The sequence below is a fragment of the Atheta coriaria genome, unplaced genomic scaffold (assembly GCF_025399875.1).
Source record: "Atheta coriaria isolate IRGN ID8LTWV9N9 unplaced genomic scaffold, Caltech_Dcor_3.1 hic_scaffold_3_pilon, whole genome shotgun sequence".
NCBI classification, from domain to species: domain Eukaryota; kingdom Metazoa; phylum Arthropoda; class Insecta; order Coleoptera; family Staphylinidae; genus Dalotia; species Dalotia coriaria.
Window position 1 is genome coordinate 4,719,372 of NW_027045445.1, and position 24,938 is coordinate 4,744,309.

The window sequence follows — 24,938 nt, forward strand, 5'->3', positions numbered from 1 at the left end:
TGGCGTACGTGACGGCCATACGCGTTGAATCTTTCATCTACAGTTAAACTTCTGGAAGTTGAGTAACAGACGATCTTTTGCGACGACGTCTTTAATTTCATCTAGGCCTAGGTCAAGTTTACCGTAAAAGCGCTGCCTCGCATTTCTTACTGTCTTTTCTTATCTATTTTTCCAACCGACAACACAAATACCAAATTTAAGGTCAGAAATTGCATAGAAAATTATCTAAAATATAATAAAACAATAGTAAAATTTATTTGTTATATGATTTGTTTTGAGATTATATTTTCTTGCTCTATTTATCTCAAAATTTCACTTTTTCGGCAATTAATTAATTAATTTTAATGTGTTTTTGGCTAGATGCCAACATGCCTACAGGAAGTATAATAAAATTTTAAAGGAAAACACCACAAAAACAAAATCAGCAAAGCGCAAAAGAAAGAGAAAGCAATTCAATTGTCTGACGAACGAAATCTTCACAAAAGCAACAAAATTATCCATACGGAACGCTCCACACATAAAATCATCTCCTCTTGTGTGGTTTCTATACCCAAAGAGTTTAAACTCCGAGTATTTGCTCTACACTCAGTAGAAACCTTTACAATTATCTCACAAAAGACAAAGATGCGAATTTTCGTCAAATTCGCTCCAATTAATCACAAAAGAAGACTTTCACTCTTTACAAAACCGAGGTAGTGGTGGAGGAGAGTTTATCGCGAATCGTTTTTGTTTGCCAATTCGACGGGGTTGTCTTGTTGTGTTTGGTATAAAAGAAAATGCGTGGGCGCCGGAGCGTCTTGTCGAAATGTTTGCTTTGTGGATCGCGTTCGTGTGTGCGGCGGCGGTGAGCGCGAAGGGCGCTGTTTATAACAACGCGTCGCCGGAAAATGCGTTCAAGGAGTGTCTGGTGTCGCAGTCCTCCGGGAGCCTCGGCTATTGCATCGGTTATGGGGCGCTTGCAAAGCTGCGATCTTTCGACACCAGTCCGGAGTTCGATCTGGTCGATGGATTGACATTCACGAGGGACGAGAAGATGTACCGGGATGGATATAGTGTTGTTAGCGAAAGTGATCCGGGGATTTTCGGTGAGAACGCCTCGGATTTCTTATGAGAATAACGATAAAATTAAGTTTTTCCAGCGTGAAAATAAATTTGCGCCGTTACGTAAAAAACCCCACGCACGTTGCGTGTCAACGTGATTTAGTATCACCTGTTAGGGGACGTGCGCTATCTATAAGTACACCCTAACGATGTGTTACAATGTAAATCCACTTCATCCCTCAAGCATAATATTTATACCTTTTTTTTGGCGATCAATTTTTCGTTTGAAAAATTTTTCTGGGAAAATTTTGTATTTTGATGATATTTTCATGCCAATTATTTATTTACGTAACAGGATGGATGGAGATTTGAATTTCTGTTTGTGCTTTGCAGATCAGTGCTTGACTCCTGGGGGCAAGTGTTTCAAACGCGCACGATGAAATGGGATATGGCATTCGTACATCCTGGTTTATCAATGCGCGTGGCTCCCGGCGCGACGGGTGGAGTCCTTGAATTTGTCATGGATCCACATAACACGTTCCAGCAGCATTCGTTGAAGGAGGCTAGCGCAGGTAAAGTAATATTGATTGTGTAACTTTTAATTGAATTGGAATCAGCAAACGAAGAGAAATGTTAGAAATTAGTTTGAGTTGGTCTGTGTGTAGCTCCATCTAACGCGTGAGGTTGTGGGTTGTAATAGAAAGGTAACGTTAGAGAAGTTGAAGAGTTCTGGGTGCTAGCGAAAGAGTAGGAGACTTGAAGAAGAGTTTCTTGTGCGACTAGGTTACAATTCTGATGCTAGATGGATATACGAGTAGGCAACTAAAATTTTCGATGTTGAATAGAATTTATTTATTTTTTTAGTTTTTTTTGTTTTTACTTTTTTGTTATATTTTTGGTTTATTTTGAATTTATTTTTATTTAATTATTAGTATTTAATAGAGATTTTCATCACAATTGCATAAATTTCATTTTAAAATGCCAAGATGTGTTTTGTGTTGTCGTGTGTATTGATTTATGAAGCGTTTCGTAGTATACTTTCTAAATGAATACGGGATGGCGCTAGGATGCACGTTTTAGGTAAAAATATTTGTTTTGTTGCTGCTTGAAGTCGCGTGAGCTCATGCAGCCTCGAGTTTTATTGTTTATCTCATGCTTCGGCACATTCACTGATAGTAATGCAAAGTAGTCAGTGTTTGTATACAAATAACTCTCCAGTTGATATTCTTTTGTATTCTTTTAATTTATAGTTTATTTTCTATACTTTTAACTGACAATATACCAAATGTATAATTAACGTTATAATATAACTTGCAACAACGTTGCACAAATTAATTTAATTAGTTTAATTTTTGCGAATATCTCGTAAACTAAAAGAGATAATTAAGATCTGATCGCAGCGTTTTAATCTACAAACTATACTCTATAGGATAGAATAGTTAAAACGGAAATCTGAGAGATGAAATTTTCATTCTTAAGAAAAAAATTGCAAAGGGGGGGTGCTTGATACTATTTTTCGACGATTTTTGATAATTAATATCTCTTAAACTAAAAGAGATAGCAACTAACGAGTTACTGATTATGAAAGAACGGAAAATTTTCTATCAGATCAAAATATAAAATAATTATATTTCCTACCGTAAAAGGCCTAAAAACGCGATTGAAAGTGCTAAAAAGTGACATTTTGCAATTTTTGACGATTTTTTTCAATCGCGAATATCTCGTAAACTAAGAGAGACAAATAGGAATAAATCGCAGAGACCATTCTACGGACTATTCTCTATAACGGATAATTCTCTATAAGATAAAATATTAATCGCAAAATAAAAGGGATTGGAAATTATGGCTATTAATTAAATATTGATTGTATTAATGTCTGATAAAAACGGCACAAACTATTCATATTTATAAATACAATTACATGCGTATCAATTCTTCCAGCAATAGAGCATATGAACATCGTAATACAAGTCAAAAAGAGATGAATATAACCGCATGATATTATTTGTTTACATTTCAAGTGTAGCTGAATATTCACTCACTGATACAAGTGCACCAGGTATGAACACACAAACATCTCACCGACGTGTAGTTTCTAAATAAATCCGAGATGGCACAGCAATGCACTTTCAATTAAAAATATTCTATTGTTTACCACAACACAAAGTGGCTTGATCTCACGCGGCCATGCGGTTTTATCTTTTATCTCAACGAACGCATAGCTCTTTTTTGTTACTGTTTACATCGAAGCAATCTCATTCATCGCTACAAGTACGAATATCAAACACAGTTTAAAAATATTCATATTCCTACTTCTAAATAATTTAAAATTCAGTAAATGTACTAAACGTTCTTTTTTATTTAACTGTTTTTATTCTTTTCTTTATTACAATATTAGCATTTTTAAACTAAAATTTTTGTCACACAATTGTCTAATTTTTCAACTTGCAAATTCTTAATACTGTTAAATATTTTACAACTTCTTGAATTTTATGCATTGTACAGCATAAGAAACAATCCATTATAAACAAGACAAAATTTATATATTATTCATTTCTTCAAATATAAAAAACACACATAACCGTAAACATATTATTAGTATAAGTGAAGTTAAACAAGCTTATAACCTCAAATCTATTATAAGTCTCGAATCCGTTTAGACACCGTTCAAACAAGTTCGTTTCGCATCCGCATAAAATACACGAACAATAGGCAAACATGAATCCTATATCGGACGCGATTATTTTCTAATTATGCTTAATTCAATACCAATGCGAATGCGAATACGAATGCAAATGCCTATTGGCAGGTTTTCAGTTTTCTCCGGCGATTATATTCTAATATTTTCGTGTGAATGCGGCGAGTAGGTCGTCATGTTTTCCTAGATTAACTTGAATTTGGCGTCGCTTTACATAAATACCAAAATTCAGATTTCTTCAAAATTAAACACAAAACATTATACATTAATGTCGGTGTGAAGAAATTAATAAAAGTCACTCAGAAAGATCAGCTAATAATAGCGCATTGTGATTAACATGTTTATTAATTTCCAACGGGATTCTCTTCTCTTCTACTATAAAATAATCTTTTAATCTTCATTGATAGATAGAAGTTTATCTCATGTATCCGATAGTTGGCGACCAGTTACGCAGCTAATGAACAGAGAACTTCAAAGTACCGTTCAGTGGATTGACACTTTCAAATACTTATAACACGATTTTTTCTTCTAGAAAATTTACAAAAATAAAAATTAAATTAATTTTATGTTTTAACACACCTTTAATTTAATGCACATATTTCTGAATGAAGATGCATATCCTATACATGTGAATCCGATACTCCTACTACGACCGGTGTTGCATTCCAGCCGCGGCGAGTTCATTCTCGACGCCAAAATGTAAACGCGAGGTCTTCGTGTCTTCGTGTCAAGGCCCACAGACCTCGACATTGGTAATGAAACGTTGAAACGCCCAAAACGCAAACCTGTTCGTTGGGTTGCGAAGGTCTTCGGGAAGTCAGTGTAAACTGGGTCATCTATCTAGTAGGCGTATGACGCACACAGTTGAGGTTAGGTTAATAAAATAATATTTCTACAATATTGGAATGCATCGAAGTGAAATCGAAGAATTGTTTATGATATTCACAGTTATTTCATCTCTCGTCTTGTCGAAATGTTTTTAATTTCCTGCTAGCTGTTACGCTCCGAATGATTAATGAATAACTGTAATGACAAATCCTTTTATAATTGTAGGACGCATCTTGGCGCGGCAGTTCCTCGTGCCGCTGCTGTTGGGTTTTAAATTCAACATGGCGACGTTGATTCCGGTGATCTTCGGACTCATCGCATTGATCGCTAAAAAGGCTCTGGTCCTTAGTAAAATTGCATTGGTGATCAGCAGTGCTTTTAGTCTTAGCTCACTGCTCTTCACGCAGCATTCTACAGTCAATCCGTATGGTTATCAACCGACGTATAATCCTAGTTTTGGTGGACAGTCACATCATGCTTATAGGTTTGAATTTAATTTTGTAAAAAAAAAAATTTTGATTTTTTTAATTTTTGATTTCCGCGGGGATTCTCACGGCCTCATTTTCGTTGACCCATATTCGTAATTGAAGGCTGCCCGATGATGAATACCAAGAGCATGCGTACAGGTCGAGCGGCAACATCAATGCAGCGCAACCAGCAGCTTCTTCGTACGACGATGACCAATTAAGGCTTTACGACGCCGAATTGCAGCAGGCGTTCAGCCGCGAGGAGAAGAAGAAAGACGGGCGGAATTTCGCGTGGAGTGAAAGCGACAAAAAGAAGAAGAATTAATATACATATCCGACCACACCGAACACAAAAAATCATTATTTATTTTAATTGTATAGAGGAATAAACGTTAAACCACCTGTTTTATTACGATTTACAAAGGTTTTACTTCTTGTACTGAAAACATGATTTAGAAGAGAGTTCCGGGCATCTTATCACGTGCAAGATGTGTTATTACGAGTTAATGTGCGCGCCGGCAATCAAAAAACAATAAACATTCATTAACATTTTATAGCCGTGGCGTGTGACCAGTGACCACCGTGTCAGGCGTGATTTCATTATGGACCAAGTGTGAACAACAATAAACCGGAGGATAAAATTGAGTTGTAGACGGGTATTGAAGTTTACTGCGGAAAAAGTAGGTGAGTATTAATATTGTAATGAAAATGTCATCGTATATGGACTGGTAACTCGAATAATCCATGGGTTTTAGTACCGTAAGTGTAATTATTTTTACGTTTTACGTACACATACGAAATGTTCAAAATGTAAACACAAATCTCATCGGTCACGCTCACGAAATTGCTCTTGGACTCGCGAATTGAAACCAACTTAATTATATAATTACATGAGACGTGGTTGTAACCTAAAAAAGTAATATCTATGCAGCCCAATATACATAAATTGATTGTTTTAGGTTACCTACATGTTTAAAATTTTTGTATTTTTTAAAAATCTTTTGTAATAAAAAAGAAATATCTCTGGAAATATTGCATGTTCAGTTTTGGGGAATATGTCATTTGAAAGATAATTAAATTGTGCATCTACTTAACATTTGAAACATTTATTTCACATATTTGTAATATTTTTTAAATTAAAAAGAAAATTTAATTTTTTTTGTAAAAATTGCTTTTTATTAGATTGTCTTTAATAAAAGTGAAATATCTCCGAAAATATTACATGTACAATTTTGGGAAATATGTCATATGAAAGATAATTTAATTGTGCATCTGTTCCACATTTCAAACATTTATTTAACATATTTGCAATATATTTTAAATTAAAAAGAAAAATTCAAATTTTGTGTAAAAAGTACAATTCATAAAATTGTTTTAAATAAAACTGAAATATCTCCGAAAATATTGTATGTACACTAATGGAAAATATATCAGTCGAAAGATAATTTAATTGTGCATATTATTAAGGCTCAAAACAATTATTTAAAAAATTTGTAATATATTTTAAATTAAAAAGAAAAATTTATTTATTTTTTGGTAAAAATTAAAATTTATAAAATTGCCTTCAATAAAAATGAAATATCTCCGGAAATATTGCACGTATAATTTTGACCAAGATATCATTTGAAAGAGAATTTAATTATCCATCTTTTGGCTATAAAACATTTTCAATATTTTTAAAATCCAAAGCAAAAATCAATTTATTTGATGAGGTTACCGTCGCTGCAATACTAGCTCAAGGAATGTAAGAATATTCATTTTATACGTTGATTAATTGAAATAATTCCCTGTATAATAAATTATTCTTATTTCTAGAAGCACTTGTCACTATAAAATAAGTTATGGCATTGAAAGAGTGTCAACTCATCGCATCTTCTCGTGGCGCACCCAAAAAAACTCCGACTGTAACAAATTAAGTTTTTCATATGTTGTAGTTTCTCGGCGGTTTGCAACTTGCGCACTCGTACATTATAGCCACTTATCGAATTTCTATAATTTCTTAACGCTTCTCGCCATGTTTCTGTGTTGAAGTCGAAAAGAATCTAATCGGAATGCGAATGATTTCACTAACGGTACACGCGTGCGCCTATAAAATATTCATCGCTGGATATTTTCTCATTATTTAATTAATTCTGCGTTATGGCCCTGGCATTACCCGCTGGTGGTTTAGAATTTTCTATGCACGATGCTAAATGCGCGCGCAGTTCATTGACATACGCGTGTATGATACAGATTTATTCATTTGCACTTTCATACTCATTCATATGCATACGCAGAGTGAAGACAGGCGATTAACTGCTCGATTTGTAAAATAATCAGTGTAAGTGGATCAACTTTTACTATCTTTGATGTGTGCACATATTACAATTTCGATTAATGTCGAGCAAAACGTATGCTAATGTCATGAAAACGCGAGTGATTGCACGACGGCAATTAAATTTTTGTTTGTTCTGATTCAATGACTTTGATTTGCACATTTATTTATTAAAATGACCGATTAATCAAATCATAATAAAATTTAAATCTACTTTCACCTTTAAAGTGTTTTTATTCATGGTTTTAAGACACAAAAGTGGAATTTTAAACATGGACAGACAAAACCGTGGCTAAAGTACTTTAGTCACGGGTTTTAGTCACGGGGCGGAGCTTGCGTCTGCGCATTTGCTAACAAAAAATTAAAAACACATAAAACGTGGAAATAAAGTGGAAGTAGAAAAAATAGCGTAGGTACCCCGTGGCTAAACCTTGTTAAACACTCGATTGATTAAACACTCGTGACTAAAACTCCGATTTTGCCACTTGATACTTAATATATTATTAATGTGTTACACTTTCACGAATAATGAATTACGCCCAACTCGTCAATGATTTTTTAATATTATAAACCCAAGAGAAAAAAAATATTTCTTCTGTGAGGTAATAATAAGATTCACTTTTCCGTCATTGTAACATCAAAGAAAAGTCACACAACATTAACCACGCGCACGCCAAATTTACACATCCACTAAAAATTAAACAAATATTAGCCAACAAGTAGTTGAATATTTTACGGTGTGCAAATTTGTATTCGTTGACATGGTAAATATAATTTATGACAATTTTACGATGGTGGCAATTGTTCTCCTAGTTCTAATGGTTCAATATTTGTAGATGGTAAATATACCATGACATAAAGCACCGCGTCCGACCATAAACTTGGTCTTCAACTTCAACTTGAACGTCTTGATGTTGAACTTGACTCCGTGCTCTTTAACATAACACGAAAACGTTTTGATGATGATCGCGCGAAGGCAACGGCATCGGTGTCGTGTATGTGCTGCGGTAGAAAGTTGAGAAGGGAAACTGTGTTGTAGACAGCCCGAAGGCTTTTTACGAATTCAGGTCGCATCTGTTGAATACTTCTGATTATGTTTGGATTCTTCTTCGTTTCCACGGCGCAACATCCGCGGAATCATCTTCTTTCCTCCGCAAATATCGAAAATCACTCCGACAGATGGCGCTAGTTACCAGGGGAAATTATAGGACTACTTTTATTTGTAAATTATGGTTTTGTAATACTCGTAGAAAACAACAAAAACCACAGTCGTCTTTTTTTGCTCTAGTAATTTTTGTCATCATTCTACTTAGTTATACTGTAAAATTAAATATTTAAATAATATCATCAATAAAGTAATCATTTTTTAATTTTTGCTAAAAAAAATTTTTTTTGTGATTTTTATAAAAGTAATTAAGAAATTGTACGCTGAATGACCACCAAGCAATTAAACTTATCTGCACACACATCAAAAAAGCAGAAACAACAACAAATCTTAAATTCAATTAGATGAACGGTTATTTTCCGTAATGTTTGTAATGTTTTTTCGTGTGTTTAATTGAGTTTAATTAGAAGTCCGATATTTTCATTTATTTTTCATGTTTTTACATCACACATGGTCCAAAAACCCGCTTGTTTATTCTCAAGACAGAATGCCCTCTAATCTCGCAAGCAGAACGACGAATTTAAATGCCAAACAACATACACAAAAACAAATAAAGTTATAACAAAACTAAAATTAGTTTTGATGCTGACGGTGGTCGGTCACGCGCTCGCGTAATAGAAGAAATGTTATACTTTGTCTGTGAATTCGTGTGTAATTTTTCGTTATTGCTGATACGCTTCGCAGTGCATGCACACGAAAAAGAATATATAAAAGACGCCCGCAGGCGGAGTGGCAATACAGAATTGTTTCGAGTGTTGTATCAGTAAGATGTGTGCGCTACTAAAAGGGTTCCTATGGAGTTGTATGTTGTGCTGCCTCCTAGCGGACGCTAGCACAGCTCAACAAGATGTCACCACAACGCTGAAAAAGATCCGCGAGTGCATCGCGTCGGATCAAGCGATTCTTTGTCTCAAAGAACGTGCGTTGGACGCGTTGAACGAAACCACACTAAGTGACAAACCGATCACTATCTATGGAGTGATTGACATTGTCAAGGACCCTGCTTTTGTACTCAACGACACTTTGGAGAGCAATTTCCTACCGCGGGATCTCAAAGCGCGTAGTGCGAAACTCAACGATATGATTTACGATAAAGTCGAGGATTTCTTAGGATCGAGGACGATTCAGATCCGCTTGGGCGACATCTTTGAAGGTACCAGATAATTATTTTAATCAATGCTGCGTTTACGACGTGTAATTATGATTCAATTCGGAGCGAGTCGTAAATTTAACGAGAGTTACAAATTGAATTTGCAGGCCGAGCGAAGAAGGACAAGAACAAAGGTGGCATGTTGATGATGGGCGGGTTGGCTATGGCTGGTATGATGGCGCAGCTATTCATGGGGAAGATTGCCTTCATGGCAGGCGCAGCGCTATTACTAGCGAAACTCGCCCTGATGTTATCCACTGTAATTGGGTTCAAAAAGTTATCGGGAGGAAGTGGTGGAGGTGAGTCGACGCAAGTAGTGTACAGCGCCGGCGCAGACAGCGGGGGTCATAGTCATGGCGGATGGTATCGGAGTATTGCTGGTGATGAACCGGAAAATGTCGAAAATGATCCCTATAGGGCACATGTTCCCGAAACTGTTACTGTTGATAACATAAATAACAATTACACCTATTAATGGTAAATTTGGGTATTGTATTAATCACGCACGCTTAAGACCAGCCCAGAACCCAGAAAGTATCATATTAACAATTTGTTTAAATGTTTACTAAAAATTTTTTTGAAAAAATTTGAAAATTTTTGAGGTTAGATAATATTACAAAGAAATTTGTATTGTTTAGGTGACGTTGCGCTTAGAAAAAGTTTGGTGCTGCTGGGCGGTCTTTCGCTGGCAGGATTGATGATACAAAAATTCGTTGGACTCGTTGGGTTCTTTAAGGCGACATCGAGCATCATGTTCCTTAAACTTGCTTTCTTTGCGCTCACGTCGTACACCACTAAAAGCAAAAAGAAATTCAAACTCAAAGACTACCTTTAATCACGACCAGGAAGCCACACAGAAAATTCTAGAAAGCCAAAAATTTATTTATAAGACTTTATTTATTGTATTTATTTTGGCAATATTAAGCGGGGACCATTTGTAAGGCAGCCATTTTTATTTTATAATAAATCCAAACATAAACACGAAATTTATTTACTTTTATTAGAAAACATTTAAAAACACAATAAAACGGTAGCAGGAAAGTTGTTTAGATGTATTTGTACTTGACTTAAGCGAACTGGTACTTGATCGGCAACATTGCAACTGCGGCCATTGTTCGAAAGTAGCTCGCGCGCGCGCGCACTTGTAAAATTAGCGAAACCGCGACAGAAATCTAAATCTAAATGCAACATCTAATTGGGAATTATGTCTGTTTTAGGTTCGAGTAGTTCCTGGTCGTAGTGCGGCGCGGCGCGTTAAAATTTCCTTCTGGTCTCTCTTTCGAAACAATGCTCGTAAACATGTAAAACGCTAACGACAAGTACAAAACACAACGGTTTCAGGTTAGTTTTGACAATTTAATCCACACACACAGGCGTAAAACACAAAATAAACGGAAAATACGTAAAATACAACAAATTTCAAACTTTCGGTCGTGTGCTTAATTAGGATGCTATTCTAGTGCCTTATTAATGTGTGGGTCGGATCCCACGACACTGTCTCATTAATTTTTTGTGGTATTTAAGTATTTATTTCGTAGTGATTAATTAATAGTATTTATTTAATTATTTATTATGTTTGTTATGTTAGTTAGTACAATATGCTAATTCTATTGATTAGTAATAAACTGTCGTATTTATTAATGTGATTTATGAGTTTTTATTTTTCTCACGGTTACTATTAAAATTTTACTGCCCTAGGGCAAGTAAAATATAAATTTTTACAGCCCGTGTGAAAATAATTTATTTATTTGATATTGTAGTAAGATATTTTGTGTTTTTTTATATTTTTTACTTTTTTGCTATTTTACGGCCCTAGGGCGACTAAAATATTATTTTTTTACTGCCCGCAAGAAATGTATGCTTATTATATTTTATTATCATGTTTAAGTTACTTTATTTTATTTTTTCTCAATTTTTTAGAGTTTTACTGCCCTAGGGCGACAAAAACATAATTGTTTTACCGCCCGACTAAAAATTTCTTATATTATACTCTATTCTACTATCTAATTTACTTCTTATTACCTTTTTCCACATTTTTCAAATTTTACTGCCCTAGGGCTCCTAAAATACAAATTTTTACCGCCCGAGTGAAAATTACATACATCATCCTTCAATAAAATATATAATTCACTTCTTTTTATATTTTCTCACATTTTTTATAATTTTACTCTTTGAAAGTACTAAAAATCTTTTTTTTTACCGCCCGCATAAAGATTGCCGGTATTATGCTGTGATGCTCGTATTAGATAAACGCTTAAATAATCTGAATTCTATGCCAACGCGTACAATAAGTCTCCATCATTAGAGCATTAAAGTACACACACAGTGTTAGCATTGAATCGGCGCTGAGGCGAGGAAGCAATTCGCATCTAGTAGCGCGATAATCGCGCCGAGCAAAGATGCTCACCAACAACTAGAGCGGAAATGTCGAGCGATTATATACATAATAATCACCGGCGTGCCGGTAATAGTGCTTTTTTTTGTGCGCCTGCGAGCGTCTCTCCTCTCTCGACAACACTCGAATCGCCAGCCATATTACATAATTGTATTTCGGACGTAACACGTCAGCACAACAACAACAAACGAAAAAAAAAAACGAAATTAGACTGGACTTGAAGTTTAACTTGGACTTTCATTTGAAATCATTTCAAAAATTTAATGTTTTATTGTGGGCATTAAAAGTAGACATAACCATAAACTGCGCCTAGATTTAAAATGGCGATCTTTTTTTGTTTCGTGTGTGTAGTTGAGGTTGCAGATTCAGATCACATACGTTTTCGGATCCTAATGTTTCGAGAGAATCAGCGAGTGAAAGTCGAAAAAACCTGTGAGAAATTGCCGACCTAGAAGATTCTCCCTCTTTGCAATTCAACGGACCACAATTGAATCGAGCTATCATTGCATTGGGTTTGCGGTGGTCACCACTGTAAGAAAAGTTTCAGCGAAATCGAAAGCCGGATCTACTAGACAAGATAATATCGTGTGTATTGAAATTCATCGATGCGAATTTCTCCTGGAAAGTTTTTTACTGCATTCACGTAAACATTTTATTGTTAGTAAAGCACGATATAAATACTTAAACATTAAAAAATAAATAATTTTCAGATACACTGATTGATCTCTAATCTTAGTTTAATTCAAGTAGGAGTCTCGGTTTATGTTGTCCAATATCATCATCTCTTCATCACTTGGTATGGATCGGCGATAGTGACCTTCACCTTCCTCAAAGGAGCTCGAATGTGTGTGGCTTGAGGAATGCGTCGGATGCTTGACGATCTCGACGGTGGTTTTCTCCTTTTCGCCGCTGACCAGCTTCTTCAGGCCGAGGATGGCGGCGAGAACAAGTGCCATTTTGCCTGGAACGTGACCAAACGCACATCAGTGTGTCACGCCGCTTGCAAGTGTGTCAAGATGGAGTTAAGAATTGCGTTTTACCTATGATTAGCGCTGTGCCGGCGACCACTGCGATGCTTTTATAGGTCATCGACATGATGATACCTTTGACTGCAAGCGCTGCCAAAATGGCGTCGCGAAACGATTTTTCTTCCTTCTACCACGCGCTTCTTCAACCAGTTTTGGGAGATTTATATTAATCACGTGAGATTCCATAAAATTATCTTCAAAAACAAATGAAAATCGTAAATATTTAAGGTTATGTCAGTATTTAAGCTTTTTAAGCTACTTACTAGCGACATCTAGTAGTAAACCATTGATGCTTTCATTTTCGAGCACTTGCAGTTGATCTTCATTCATTCTTTCAGTGCGATCTAAAGTTCTGGACTGCCTCGTCAAATTCTTCACTTGTTTTACATCAATACCAGTTATAACCTCAATTTCCTTTGATTTCATCGCCCTCTGCGCCATTTTAAGAGCTCTTATCTTGAAACATTTAAACATGTCACCTTTACTAGCACACTCTGTATATGTGCGCTTAATGGTATCCATCACTTTGGACTCTGGCGTTTCCTCCACATCTTCTGGTACTTCTTCAATGGTTTTATTCAATTTTTGACAACTGGCTTGAGTAATAATCAAACAGGTGAGTAAAAAATACTTCAACGACATTTTGGCAGGATGCGGATGCAATCGTAGGTGCATTATGATGGAAAACTTAACGAGAACTACGCTCAGTTGCACATGGTGCAAGCAATTTATATTTTTCTATATCGGAACGCAGTGTCTTAAACGTTTCAGAGCGAATCTTAATTTTGCCTCGCATGTGTGCATCGGGTGCAATGGTGCAACGATGCAATTGCACACACACGGCAGACCTAATTCTTCCGCACGTGTCGATATGACCATCCGCGTGTCGATACGCTGGATGCGTTTTGTTCTTCAATACACAACGCAAGGTTATGAAGCATACGGTGCAAATCAGATCGCGTTGGTTATCGTTATAGCTCGATAATCATATGGGTAAGTATATTATGAAGAAGAAGCATGCGATAACTAAATGCTCCAGCGCTAAATTAGTTCGAAACATCAAAGCTGCAATTAACGAGTTCAACGCAGTGCAAATCTGCAATTTATGCGCTTTGGTTCTTGTAAACTTGGAAAAAACATGGCTACCACACGGGTAACAATGACAATGTTGTGTCAATAGGTCATTATCTGCATATAACCTACAAAACTTACATTTGTAAAATGTTGAGCGAATAAATCACCTAATTGAAGACATTTTCTATTTCAATTTCCATCATAGAAAGTCCGGTAGAGTTTTGGCACAATTTTTCAGTTCCGTTTTGAGTTCTGCAACCCAACACACACGCATGAAATATTTTTGTGTGTGAAGTAGGTCTTCGTGTCCGATTATCTCACCACTCGGCGTGTGATATGCTCAAAAATACATGAATGAATCACACACAAGCGCAAGAGGAAGAGGAAGCAGACAAGAAGAGAATGTTTAATGAAGAAAGACATCACGAAGCGAGAAGAATCTCACGCCGTGCATGGACGATCCCACAAACGCCATAACGCAATTTTGACGATAAAAGATGGACATCGCGGTTTTTCTTCGCCTCGTCGAGAGAGAAACTTCTTTGTTGGTGCAGCTGAAATGTTTTTACTATTCGACCAATTTGTGATGATTTTTAACTGCTTCGCGGAGAAAGTTAAAATTATTACAGCCGTATTGTACGAGTACCCAATAGCAACAATTTAATCTATCACTAAATTAATCTTTTTGTTGACTAAATTTGCGTGTAAATCAAATTCGTGTTAATTAGATATTTAACATCCCGAAGTTTTCAACTTTTTGTTAACCCACATTCCATGCGGTGAAGATGCTGCGTTAGAGAAGATCGCGGACACGTACACACTTGTAATTATGACCCGATGCATACGTAATATTAGCTTCATTTGCATATCATATTCGGATACAATTGAATTTAGCTATTCAGCGATCATCTTCCGAATATTTTCAAAGGCATTAAAATAAATGATAAATTATTCATCAACAGGTCTTTTATTTAACAGTTATTATTCGATTTTTATTGTGATTACATGTAAAACCAATTCGGGAATTTACTAGAGGTGTGTAAATTGGTTCATCAGGTCATGAAAATAACCCAAGATTTGTACGTGTTTGTTTGTTTTCTGTTTCTATTCAATTTACAAGCTGGATCCGATTCCTGATTATCTTTTAACAATACACTCCTAATCTTATTGCCTTATTGCCTACTTCACACGTCATTATTCTGTATTTTCACTTCTTTTTCACTTTGGAGACATTAATCAATTTCAAGCGTAACTTTAAAACAAAATAAAATAAAATTTTAATTATTTTATTGCAGCTGCAATATATACGTGAATGATTTTCGATCGCACAAAGTCGAGAGTGAAACTTTTGTCGGTAGAAATGTTAAACGTTAAACGCAGGTGAGTGAGTATACAACATCCTGGCAGAGACCACCTGTCGTGGTGTTCTCTCATCCTGCCAATGCGCATTGGTGAAATGCGTAGATTAAAATTCGCGCTGCGTCTGGCCGTGAAAATTCGCGCATCCACACCTATTGTGTTCGTGCGACACCGTTAATTACGGACCGTGTGTGTGCGGATGTGTGGCACATGGTAATTTGAAAAGTGATGCTTTACTTTGGATTTCTTCGGTGTTACAGTTAGCCACTGGTTATATTTCCTCGCGCGAATACACCTTGCATGCGAGTGCATGCTCACAGAGAAAGCGATTTTCACAATTTATTTACTTTTCTATTAACCACCCTGGATCTGATTTTATTTTCCTCGTGAAACATGTTTTGTTGGTGTAATTAAAAATTTCAGCTCTGAGTTAATTTACTTAAATTTTATGCAAATGTGAATTATTATGATCTTTAGATGCATTGTCTAACTGTACAACCCACTAATTAGGTTACTTTGAAACAATGAACTAATCAAGTAAATTTTAAAGATTTTGTTGTGAAGAATGGAAGACATAATGAATTATATCAGATTCGCTGGTTTGTATCGCGCTTTCTTTTTGTTTGAATGAAATTTTCGTTTTGAAAATTGAATTCGATCTCGGTGCGCAGCATCACCGCGCGTCTGAGACTTAAGTCACAACCAATGAACTCGCGCGGTGTGTTAAGTAGGCCAGCGTGAAACACCAATGGCAAGTTCTAGGGTAGTCGGCAAATATGTCAATGATGCGAAGTGTAGGTGCGCGTCTCTCTCTTCGCATCAATTTCCCATCCCATTCAAGCGCGGAGCGGGTCATACCGGGGAAAGGTCACGGCGTTGTTGGCTGGTATGCTCAGCGTCGAAGAACTGGCGGTAGACCACCATCAACCCATCCATTCCGGTATAAAACCGACGTGCACTCATCGTTTCGGCATCAGTCGTTCGTATCACCTGCCGAGTGAACAGTATCGAAACAAATCGTACGCACCGGGTGAACACATCAACATATAGACACACACCACAAACCAACGAGCAGTAGTTTTGCGTGCTCATTAATAAACTACCAATTGAATCTATTTTAATAATAAAAAGAACTCTATCAAAATGGTGCGATTGACGTGCGCGTTGGTGGTGTTAGCCGTGGCGGTTTCAGCTGTTATGGGCGCGGATTCATTGGACAACGCTGGGGTACGGATCGCCCTTCGAGTGTACGACGAGTGCAGTAAAGCGGACGGATTTACGCCATGCCTGAAAAAGAAAGCCATCACCTTCCTCACCCGTCTGGGACGTATGGATAAGTTCAGCCTGGGTGAAGGTATCAATGTGGTGCGAGCTGAAGATGCTCCGGTTGCTGAGAATACCATCTCTGAGGAACAACTCGAGAAGACCCTACCACGTGCTGCTGATGCCCGCGATGCTGCCTTGGATGGCATGTTGATGGATAAACTTACCACCTTCATCAGTTCCAGAAATGTTCAGGTTACCCTCCCGAAAATTTCCGGGGAAGATTTTGGACTTGAAGAAGGTATACCCTGAATGACCCAAAATGGTACCATGATATTTATATTTATGAATTTTGTAAATTCACAGGTCGTGGAAAGAAAATGAAGGGAATGATGCACGGTATGATGATGGGTATTGCCGCCAAGATGGCTACCTTGATCCCAGTCTCCATCGCTGGTCTGTTCCTGCTTGCTGGTAAGGCGTTGATCATCGCCAAGATTGCTCTGTTGTTGTCGGGCATCATCGCCATCAAGAAACTGCTCGCTTCCAAACAAGGAGGTGGTGGTGGTCATGGTGGCGGCTGGTCATCCGGTGGTGGCGGCGGTCACAGCGGTGGTGGATGGGACAAGAGATCCTTCGATGAGGCCCAGGCACAGAAAATGGCGTACAATGCATACGCTCCACAATAAGCCAATCAACCAACCAATTTTAGACTTACGAAGCAATTCTCCTTGTATGATAATTGGACCAATTTTTCTGGTCATCCATTTCTTCCACTTAAGTAGTTCTTCTTGTTTCCCTGTTCCCCGTTTTCACGCAGGACTCTCTTCGTACAAACTGAACAATCCAGTCATGTTTTTTTAACGCCTAGCTAGAGTAATGTTTATATTTTTTGGTTAAATTAATATTTAAATACTTAAATTATTATTGAAAGTCTCTAAAGCAATGTATTTGTTGTACAAAACACAAAAACACACAGGTTATTTATAATGATTGTTATTTATTTGCTGTATTTATAAATAAACGAATAATTTATTCTTTACTCGAATCTCGTGATTATGCCGAAGAGGCAATAACCGAATAAAAAAACGTAAAATTTCACACACACCAATCGTGTGAAAATTATACCGCTAACATTCGAAACGGGTTTTTTAATCAACGCACCTACTTAGGCTTTAATTAAATCGGTCAAAACGTCTTACGTACTTCCGTTTCAATTAGCAATTTCTTTTTTTTTTCCTTCACAAAATAATAAAAAGCTATTAATTGGTTAATTACAAGTCAACAATTATTCATTAGTTTCGTTTATTCCGATTCCGATTCCAATTAAGTTAATTGCTCACTGAAAGGGGCGCACGTTTAGCGTGCTAAATACACGTGTTGGAAATTATTCATATGTTACACTGGCAGTCGTCGAACGTAATATTTAAGTAAACTTGAATCTAGCGCACTAAACCAAACGCTCGCCGACCAATCGCAGGCGCGGATCCACTGCGCGCATTTAATGGCCGATTCTAAAAATGCGTGGAAGCGATAAAAGGAAAATAGGAGAAATTCGCATCGTGTGGTTCTGTACGCTATGGACGAACGAAGAAAAAAAGAAGCACTACAAACGAAGAAATCACCGCGTGCCGGCATGTCGAACTTTTAAAACAGGGTTAATGTTGTTTTTTAGAAACCAGTAATTATCGCTTATTTTCACTTAATGTATCGGTATTGCTGTGCTATGCACGCATGATCATCGAGTGGAAAAATCATATTAATCAAATGAAAATTAAATAATTAAATTATTAAATCGTTAATTATTGAATTGTATTTATTTCTTCTGCATTCCTATATTTATTTCTGATTTATTTTATGTAAACACGTTTGTTGATAGTGGTAGTTGAATATTTTGTCACGAGATTGCTCTACGATGCATTTTTCATGATAAATTCGGCTGTGAGATTTGCACGAATAAAATTTGCGTGTTGATATCAGTGTTTATCGGGAGACATTCGGCTACACGAGATTATTTCGCGTGCGACGTCGGCGTGGTTCGCATGTAAATGTAAATAAATAAACAAAACGTGCACAAACTTGTGTTTAATTTTACAATAGAACGAAGAATTAATTTATTATCGGCGTAAAAATTAAAGCGTGGACAATTTTAGTGAATTAAAAATCATATTTGGTTTAAAACACAAAGTGAGTCCTAACAATTAGAATTCCAATCGTGTTTTTATTAGTGCATTGAATTTCTGAGTGTTAATTTGACAATATTTCGAGTTTCGGGCTATTAACATTCGCAATTATGGAACTTAGTGGCTCGCGAGTTTATGAATTCCACTTCAACGGCCTCTACACTTGCCTTCTTCAGCTGTTTCGTTGGTATTTATATTGGTAAGTACCAATATTATTTATTTGTTTATATTCTTACCGAGAGAGTAGCGAAATATAACAATACTAGCTTTAACCCGCGGCTTCGCTCGCGAATATCTAAAATAATGAAGTTGCTTCCGTACGCGTCTGTAGTCACAGAAGAAGTAACAATGAAGTAGAATGGCGGGAAGTTTAAAATGGCTGAAAGTATAGTCTATGGAAGTATAGTGTACAGTCTCCATAGTGTAGTCAATTGGATTTGATGTTGACGTAGCTGTCGGTAATACAGTGTGATAATACAGTGTGATGGTACTATAGTACTTAGGTTTGAGCTTCATTGCTGGAATGCTAGATGGCGTTAAAGTAGTCAAATAGCCAGATGCAGAGGTATTATTGGCTAAACAATTTCTTTATTTTATTTAAGAAATAATTTTTTTTATTAAATAAAAAGTAGCCTATAACCATTCGGGAACCACTAAGAATATGTGAACAAATTTTCATGATGATCGGTTAAGTAGTTTTTGCGTGAAAGTTTAACAAACATCAGGACTTTCGCATTTATAATATTAGTAGGGATTACGGCTATTACATACTTTCTTGACTGGATTAATGCTTGAAAGATTAAATCAGTCGAATTCACTTGATCCTGCAATTTTTATAAATCAAGATGTGCTTTATTTGTATGTTGCGCCAATTGGTCTTTGTGTATTCATCGGTATTTCTTGTTTAATGTTTCATAGCAATGTATTCTTGGAATTGACGCGTCATTCTACCAACAAATATTCAATTTTATACTTTTATCAATATTGTGACGAATATGTCAAGTTACGCCCTGTAAAGTAACAAATCCAAAGAGAAATTAAAGAAAGACACGTTATAATTATTAAACAATTTTATTGTGGAAGCAATTATCACAAAATGACAAAGAGGAATCAAGTTATTTAGATATTAATTACTAAAAGGTTGTTTTTTTGTGTTTAACATTTGGAAAGTTAATACTTTGCAACAAATACATCTCTTCTATAATAAATTATTAGTAGTACACTAGTGTAAGATTGTTTTCGCTTTGTTCAAGTGTGGTATTTTACATTTTCCGTTCATCTTTGATCAATAGAGGACTCTAGGGGTAGTGATTGACTAAAAACGACCGCTCGAAAAGAGAATCAGTCAGCACCATATTTTTTTTAGGTCGAGTAAACATCGCATTCACATCCCATCATCATTCACACGCTTTATACAATAAAAAATCAAAAAATAATAGTCTTATTATTATTAAACGTATATGTATATCTTACGGTACGAGTCTACATCTTCCGATGGCTTTCATTTAAGTGTCAAGGGAAGAGGAGAGAAAAGGTTCAGTTAGAAGAGTTAGGAGCGTTATAGAACCCACCACCGTTTAGAGACTTATTCAATTCCCTTGTCGAATAATTAATTAAATTGAAACTTAAAACAAACATATCTTGGGCGAAAGCCAAAGGAAAAGATAGATTATTACAACGCATTTAAAAATCAAAATTTTTTTCAAAATTTTCAAATGCGTTGTGCTATTATTCACTACTTTACGCTTCGACGACATTACGGCACGCTCAGTCTTTAATTTGGCATTGGCAGTTTGTGTTTGTTTGAGTAGCTAGTAGATTTGTAATACCTCTGAGCAAAGACCGATGAGACACGCGCCGGAATGTCGCCGAACGCTGTTTCATAAATTCGCATATTTATAATATAATACAAAAATTATTTTCATTTAGTCTGTAGTTTCCGTTCTGGAGTTTTGTATTCGAGTATTTCGTTGTTTGGATATATTACGTGAGGTAGTCGGGGCTCGGCTCGGTCATTGGCTCCGGCGTGGTGAAGAGTGGGTTGGGGAATTCAGGCGGATGTGGCAGGGGACCTGAGGCTTTCGGTCTGCGACGATAGGCCATTAGCCAACAGGATACTGCCACAGCAACCGCCACAAGTGCCAATAAGGCTGTGATGATCAGCGCGATGATGAAACCGATCATTGACACGCAAATATCTTCCACTCTTTGGGCATCAGGAGCTGTGAAAAATCAAAAATTATTAAAATTTAAGAAAATTTGGTTAAAATTTGTGGTTTACCTTCTTGTGGATCTGTAAATCTTTCCTCACGTCTTTCAAATGTTAGAATAGCGTTAGATTGGATTGTTATCTCCTCGCGAAGTTGACCATTGATAAGGTCTCCACTGTTGGCGAGGTCGGTGTTGTTTTCGTCATCTACATCTCGTTTTCTTCGACCAAATGCGTTGTATCCACGACAATTAACCTAAACGCAAATATTTTAATATCACAGAATAAAAATAAGGTTTAGATAGCTTACGGGTTGACATTTTCCAAAACAGACCCGAATATTGCACTGGAATCTAATATTGTCACTACTGGGGAATTTGAAAGCATTGAAGCTTGCAAGTAAACTCTGCGTGTCTGAGTTATACTCCCATTCTCCAAAGATGGTGGGATCTGTCGCGCAGCCATTTTCATCTGTTACCAGATATTCATTCTCTATATTATCTTCCATGGTTTTGGCTACGCAACTTCTTGCAAAACCTCCGTAAATAGATCCTGGCTGAACATCAACTTGCAACATTAAGTTGTCACCGATTTCAGCTGAGTTTATCTCTTGACCAGTTGGGGTAACGATCTTCATGAGACATGTTGGTGGAGGTCCTGTATTGGCAATGGTTCCTGCTGTTGTTAACATGGAGACGTTGAAACCAAGGGTTACGTTATGTTCTCCAGTTTGATAGACACATTTGATGTGATATGCCTGGGCTTTGTAGGTGACCAGTTTAGGATGTTTCTGTATCACCAGTACGAAACTAGCTTGACCATTAACGTGGATAAGACCACAGTTACCGAATTGGACCTTGAAGTATTCTATTCTATTCAGGGTGTCTGATGGTAATGTGACAACTCTTCGACATTGTTCGTCCTTGCTATGACCTTTCACGTAGAGTACACCATTGAATCCAGGTTCAGTGATGTGGATCTCCACTTGGACGCCGTCTGATAAACAACTGACGACCATCTCAGGTCTTGGGAAATCAGTACGGAATGGTGATGTTCTATTACAGAGGACTTCTGGGTCTCCAGTGTAACCTGTGATGCATTGGCACACGGCTTGATGGTTGGTAGCGTTACACAATGCGTTGATTCCGCAGTTTTTGATGGAGCATGGGTCATCACAGGTTTTGGTTTGTGGGTTACAGAATCGATGGTCGGGGCAGTGTTCGTCGTTTTCGCATTCTGGTCCAATGACAGGCACGCAGTTACCTCTCGAATCAAGGCGGTAACCAAATTCGGTTGGGCATACGCAGTTACCACGTTCGTCAATGTTGAGACCACGTTCTAAGGCGCATACACATCTTCCACGGTCATCAACCTTTAATCCCTTTTCGATTGGACACAGGACACACTCGTCGTTTTCATTCAGAGCGGTGTTTGGAGGACAAACGCAGTTACCATCTGGGGTTGTGATGTAGCCCTTATCGGTCCTACATAGTGCCACTGTAAAATAAAATACAATTAAAAATGGTTCTCACAGAATAAATTATTCCCTGTTATGGTCAGTCTATTATTACCCAAATGAAATGTTGAATTAATGTGGTTAAAAACTTACTTTTGTCGCATTGAACAGCTGCGTTGCCTTGGTACCCTGGCAAACACTCGCAGATCATGGTTCTTACAGGGGTGGTATCGAGAATTCTGCAGTCGGCATTAACACCGCACGGTTCAGTAGCATTACAAGGGTTGACACATTCGTTATTTATACAGGCAGTTTGGGAAGGACAGTCCGAATCGGATCTACACTTCACTTCTTCTTTCACGCAACCTCCTTTGCCATCTCCGTTATAACCGCTTGGACAAGCACAAACTGCTTTGTGGTCAAACACTCTGCAGATTGATGGAGATAGACATGGGTTGGCATCACAGGGACTTGCGCATTTTTGATTAACACAGGCACGGTCAAGAGGACATTCTGAATCGGCTCTACAACCGATCAAAATACACGCTGTTTTGGGATTGCCTTGATATCCTGGCAAACATTCACAGATTGCTCTGTGGTTTATTCCCAGGCAGTTAGCTTGCAGACCGCAGGAGGTGGCATCACATACGGCGACACATTGTCTGTTGATACAAGAATGGGTACCGTGACATTCCGAGTCACTTCGGCATCCCACCTTGGAACATTCAATTTCAGGGTTTCCGTCGTATCCTTGTCTGCAGGTGCATACAGGTTTGTGGTTCTTGATACGGCACTCGGCGTTAGGTCCGCAATTACATGGGTCTTTACAGATGCCTTGCACACAAGCACGGTTTGCGGGACAATCAGGGTCAGTTACACAACCTCCTACTTCCTTCACAGGTATAGTTGGGACACAGGTACCGCTACCACTACTAATGTATCCAGGTGGACAGATACAGATCATGGTACGCACAGGTACTGAAGGTACAACCTCACATTGAGATGGTGTGTGGCAGGGTTCAAGTATAGCGCAAGGGTCTTGACATCTGTTCTTGATACAAGCTAACCTTGATGGACATTCAGGGTCTTCACGACATTCAGGTTGTGGTTCACGGCGGCAGTCGACATATGGGTTACCAATGTATCCAACTGGGCATCTACACAAGGCCATATGATTTTGGACACGGCATTCTGCTCTAGGTGAGCAAGGATTATCATAGACACATGGATTGATACACTGGGCATTGATACATTGACGATCTCCTGGACAGTCAGAGTTTGAGGTACAGCCTACAACCATGCACCTGTCTAATGGATTACCACGGTATCCGCTTAGACATCTACACTCTGCACGGTTTCGGAACACATAACACTCAGCATTGATACCGCATGGGTCACGAATCAAACATGGGTTGATACAGTTGCCATTGATGCAAGCCTTTCCAGACTCGCATTCTGAATCAATTCGACAACCAACTGCGCGACAAGCAATATTTGGGTTTCCTTCATGTCCCTCTTCACAGGAACAAATCGGGCGATGGTTTTGGACAAAGCAAGCACTATTGGTACCACAATCACATGGGTTCCTGCACATTCTATTGATACAAGCTTCAGTTGTGGGACACTCGTCATCAGAAGTGCAACCAGGTGGACTTGGGACGATAACAGCATGACATTCACCGTCATCATTAGGTACCCATCCTTCAGGGCAAGTGCAAATCATTGTTCGTACAGGGACGGTATCCAAAACAGAACACTGAGCTGTCCTGTGGCATGGTGATAGTTCATGACAGGGATTAACGCATGAGTTCTTAATACACGCTAATTTGCTTGGGCAGTCTACATCCAGTTGGCATTCGGCTTTACCAGCGATCAAAACAGGTGCGGTGCAATATGACAGAGGATTGCCTTCGCTTAAATGTGGTGGGCACATACAACCAGCTGCATGGTTTTGAGCGTAACAGATGGCGTTCTGCGCGCATGGTGGGTTAGCAATACTGGAACAAGGGTCAACGCAACGTTGTTGGATGCAAGCGCGATTGAGTGGGCATTCAGCATCCACGTGACATTCGACACGTTCACAACGTTGGAATGGATTACCAATGTACCCGGATGGGCAACGGCAAGTTGCACGATGGTTATTTCCGTAGCATTCTGCACTGGCAGCGCAGGGATCACCCAGGATACAAGGGTTGATGCATTGACCATTGTAGCATTGTTTATCACTGGCGCATTCATTATCACTTTGACAGCCAACTAAATAAAACATATTGGGTTAAGTAATTGAATTGTGTGTTTGTAAAGTAGA

General features: G+C 37.7%; 3 protein-coding genes and 1 long non-coding RNA gene across 4 annotated transcripts in view; 2 read left to right on the top strand and 2 right to left on the bottom strand.

Moving 5' to 3' along the window:
• Positions 1-805: 805 nt before the first annotated feature.
• On the top strand, positions 806-5,359 carry Osi10a (Osiris 10a). Its single transcript, XM_065317367.1, has 4 exons — positions 806-1,085; positions 1,440-1,613; positions 4,793-5,051; positions 5,158-5,359. The coding sequence occupies exons 1-4, from the start codon at positions 806-808 to the stop codon at positions 5,357-5,359; spliced, it is 915 nt and encodes a 304-aa protein (XP_065173439.1).
• Positions 5,360-9,273: 3,914 nt separating this feature from the next.
• On the top strand, positions 9,274-17,824 carry LOC135803694 (uncharacterized). The gene is made up of 4 exons (XM_065317369.1): positions 9,274-9,666; positions 9,771-10,105; positions 16,636-17,083; positions 17,149-17,824. The coding sequence occupies exons 1-4, from the start codon at positions 9,282-9,284 to the stop codon at positions 17,469-17,471; spliced, it is 1,491 nt and encodes a 496-aa protein (XP_065173441.1). The 5' UTR covers positions 9,274-9,281; the 3' UTR covers positions 17,472-17,824.
• Positions 12,880-13,784, bottom strand: LOC135803971 (uncharacterized). Its single transcript, XR_010550936.1, has 3 exons — positions 13,350-13,784; positions 13,099-13,280; positions 12,880-13,019 (listed from the first exon to the last, which is right to left on the bottom strand). It is a non-coding gene; the product is annotated as an uncharacterized lncRNA (long non-coding RNA).
• Positions 17,825-20,017: 2,193 nt separating the features above from the next.
• dpy (fibrillin-like protein dumpy) overlaps positions 20,018-24,938 on the bottom strand; it is an 85,664-nt gene continuing 80,743 nt past the window's right edge. The window contains 4 exon segments of the mRNA XM_065317191.1: positions 20,018-21,187; positions 21,247-21,430; positions 21,485-22,671; positions 22,784-24,886. Coding sequence (XP_065173263.1) covers positions 20,949-21,187; positions 21,247-21,430; positions 21,485-22,671; positions 22,784-24,886 — 3,713 coding nt within the window. The 3' untranslated portion in view covers positions 20,018-20,948.

What these genes read in the sequence shown, in the direction of transcription:
- LOC135803694 (XM_065317369.1), top strand. Translation starts at nt 9,282, where the DNA reads ATGTGTGCGCTACTAAAAGGGTTCCTATGGAGTTGTATGTTGTGCTGC. An exon ending in ATGTTCCCGAAACTGTTACT is followed by an intron (nt 10,106 to 16,635) that starts GTTGATAACATA and finishes AATTGAATCTAT; the next exon opens with TTTAATAATAAAAAGAACTC. An exon ending in AGATTTTGGACTTGAAGAAG is followed by an intron (nt 17,084 to 17,148) that starts GTATACCCTGAA and finishes GTAAATTCACAG; the next exon opens with GTCGTGGAAAGAAAATGAAG.
- Osi10a (XM_065317367.1), top strand. Translation starts at nt 806, where the DNA reads ATGTTTGCTTTGTGGATCGCGTTCGTGTGTGCGGCGGCGGTGAGCGCG. An exon ending in AAGTGATCCGGGGATTTTCG is followed by an intron (nt 1,086 to 1,439) that starts GTGAGAACGCCT and finishes TTTGCAGATCAG; the next exon opens with TGCTTGACTCCTGGGGGCAA. An exon ending in CAGTCACATCATGCTTATAG is followed by an intron (nt 5,052 to 5,157) that starts GTTTGAATTTAA and finishes TCGTAATTGAAG; the next exon opens with GCTGCCCGATGATGAATACC.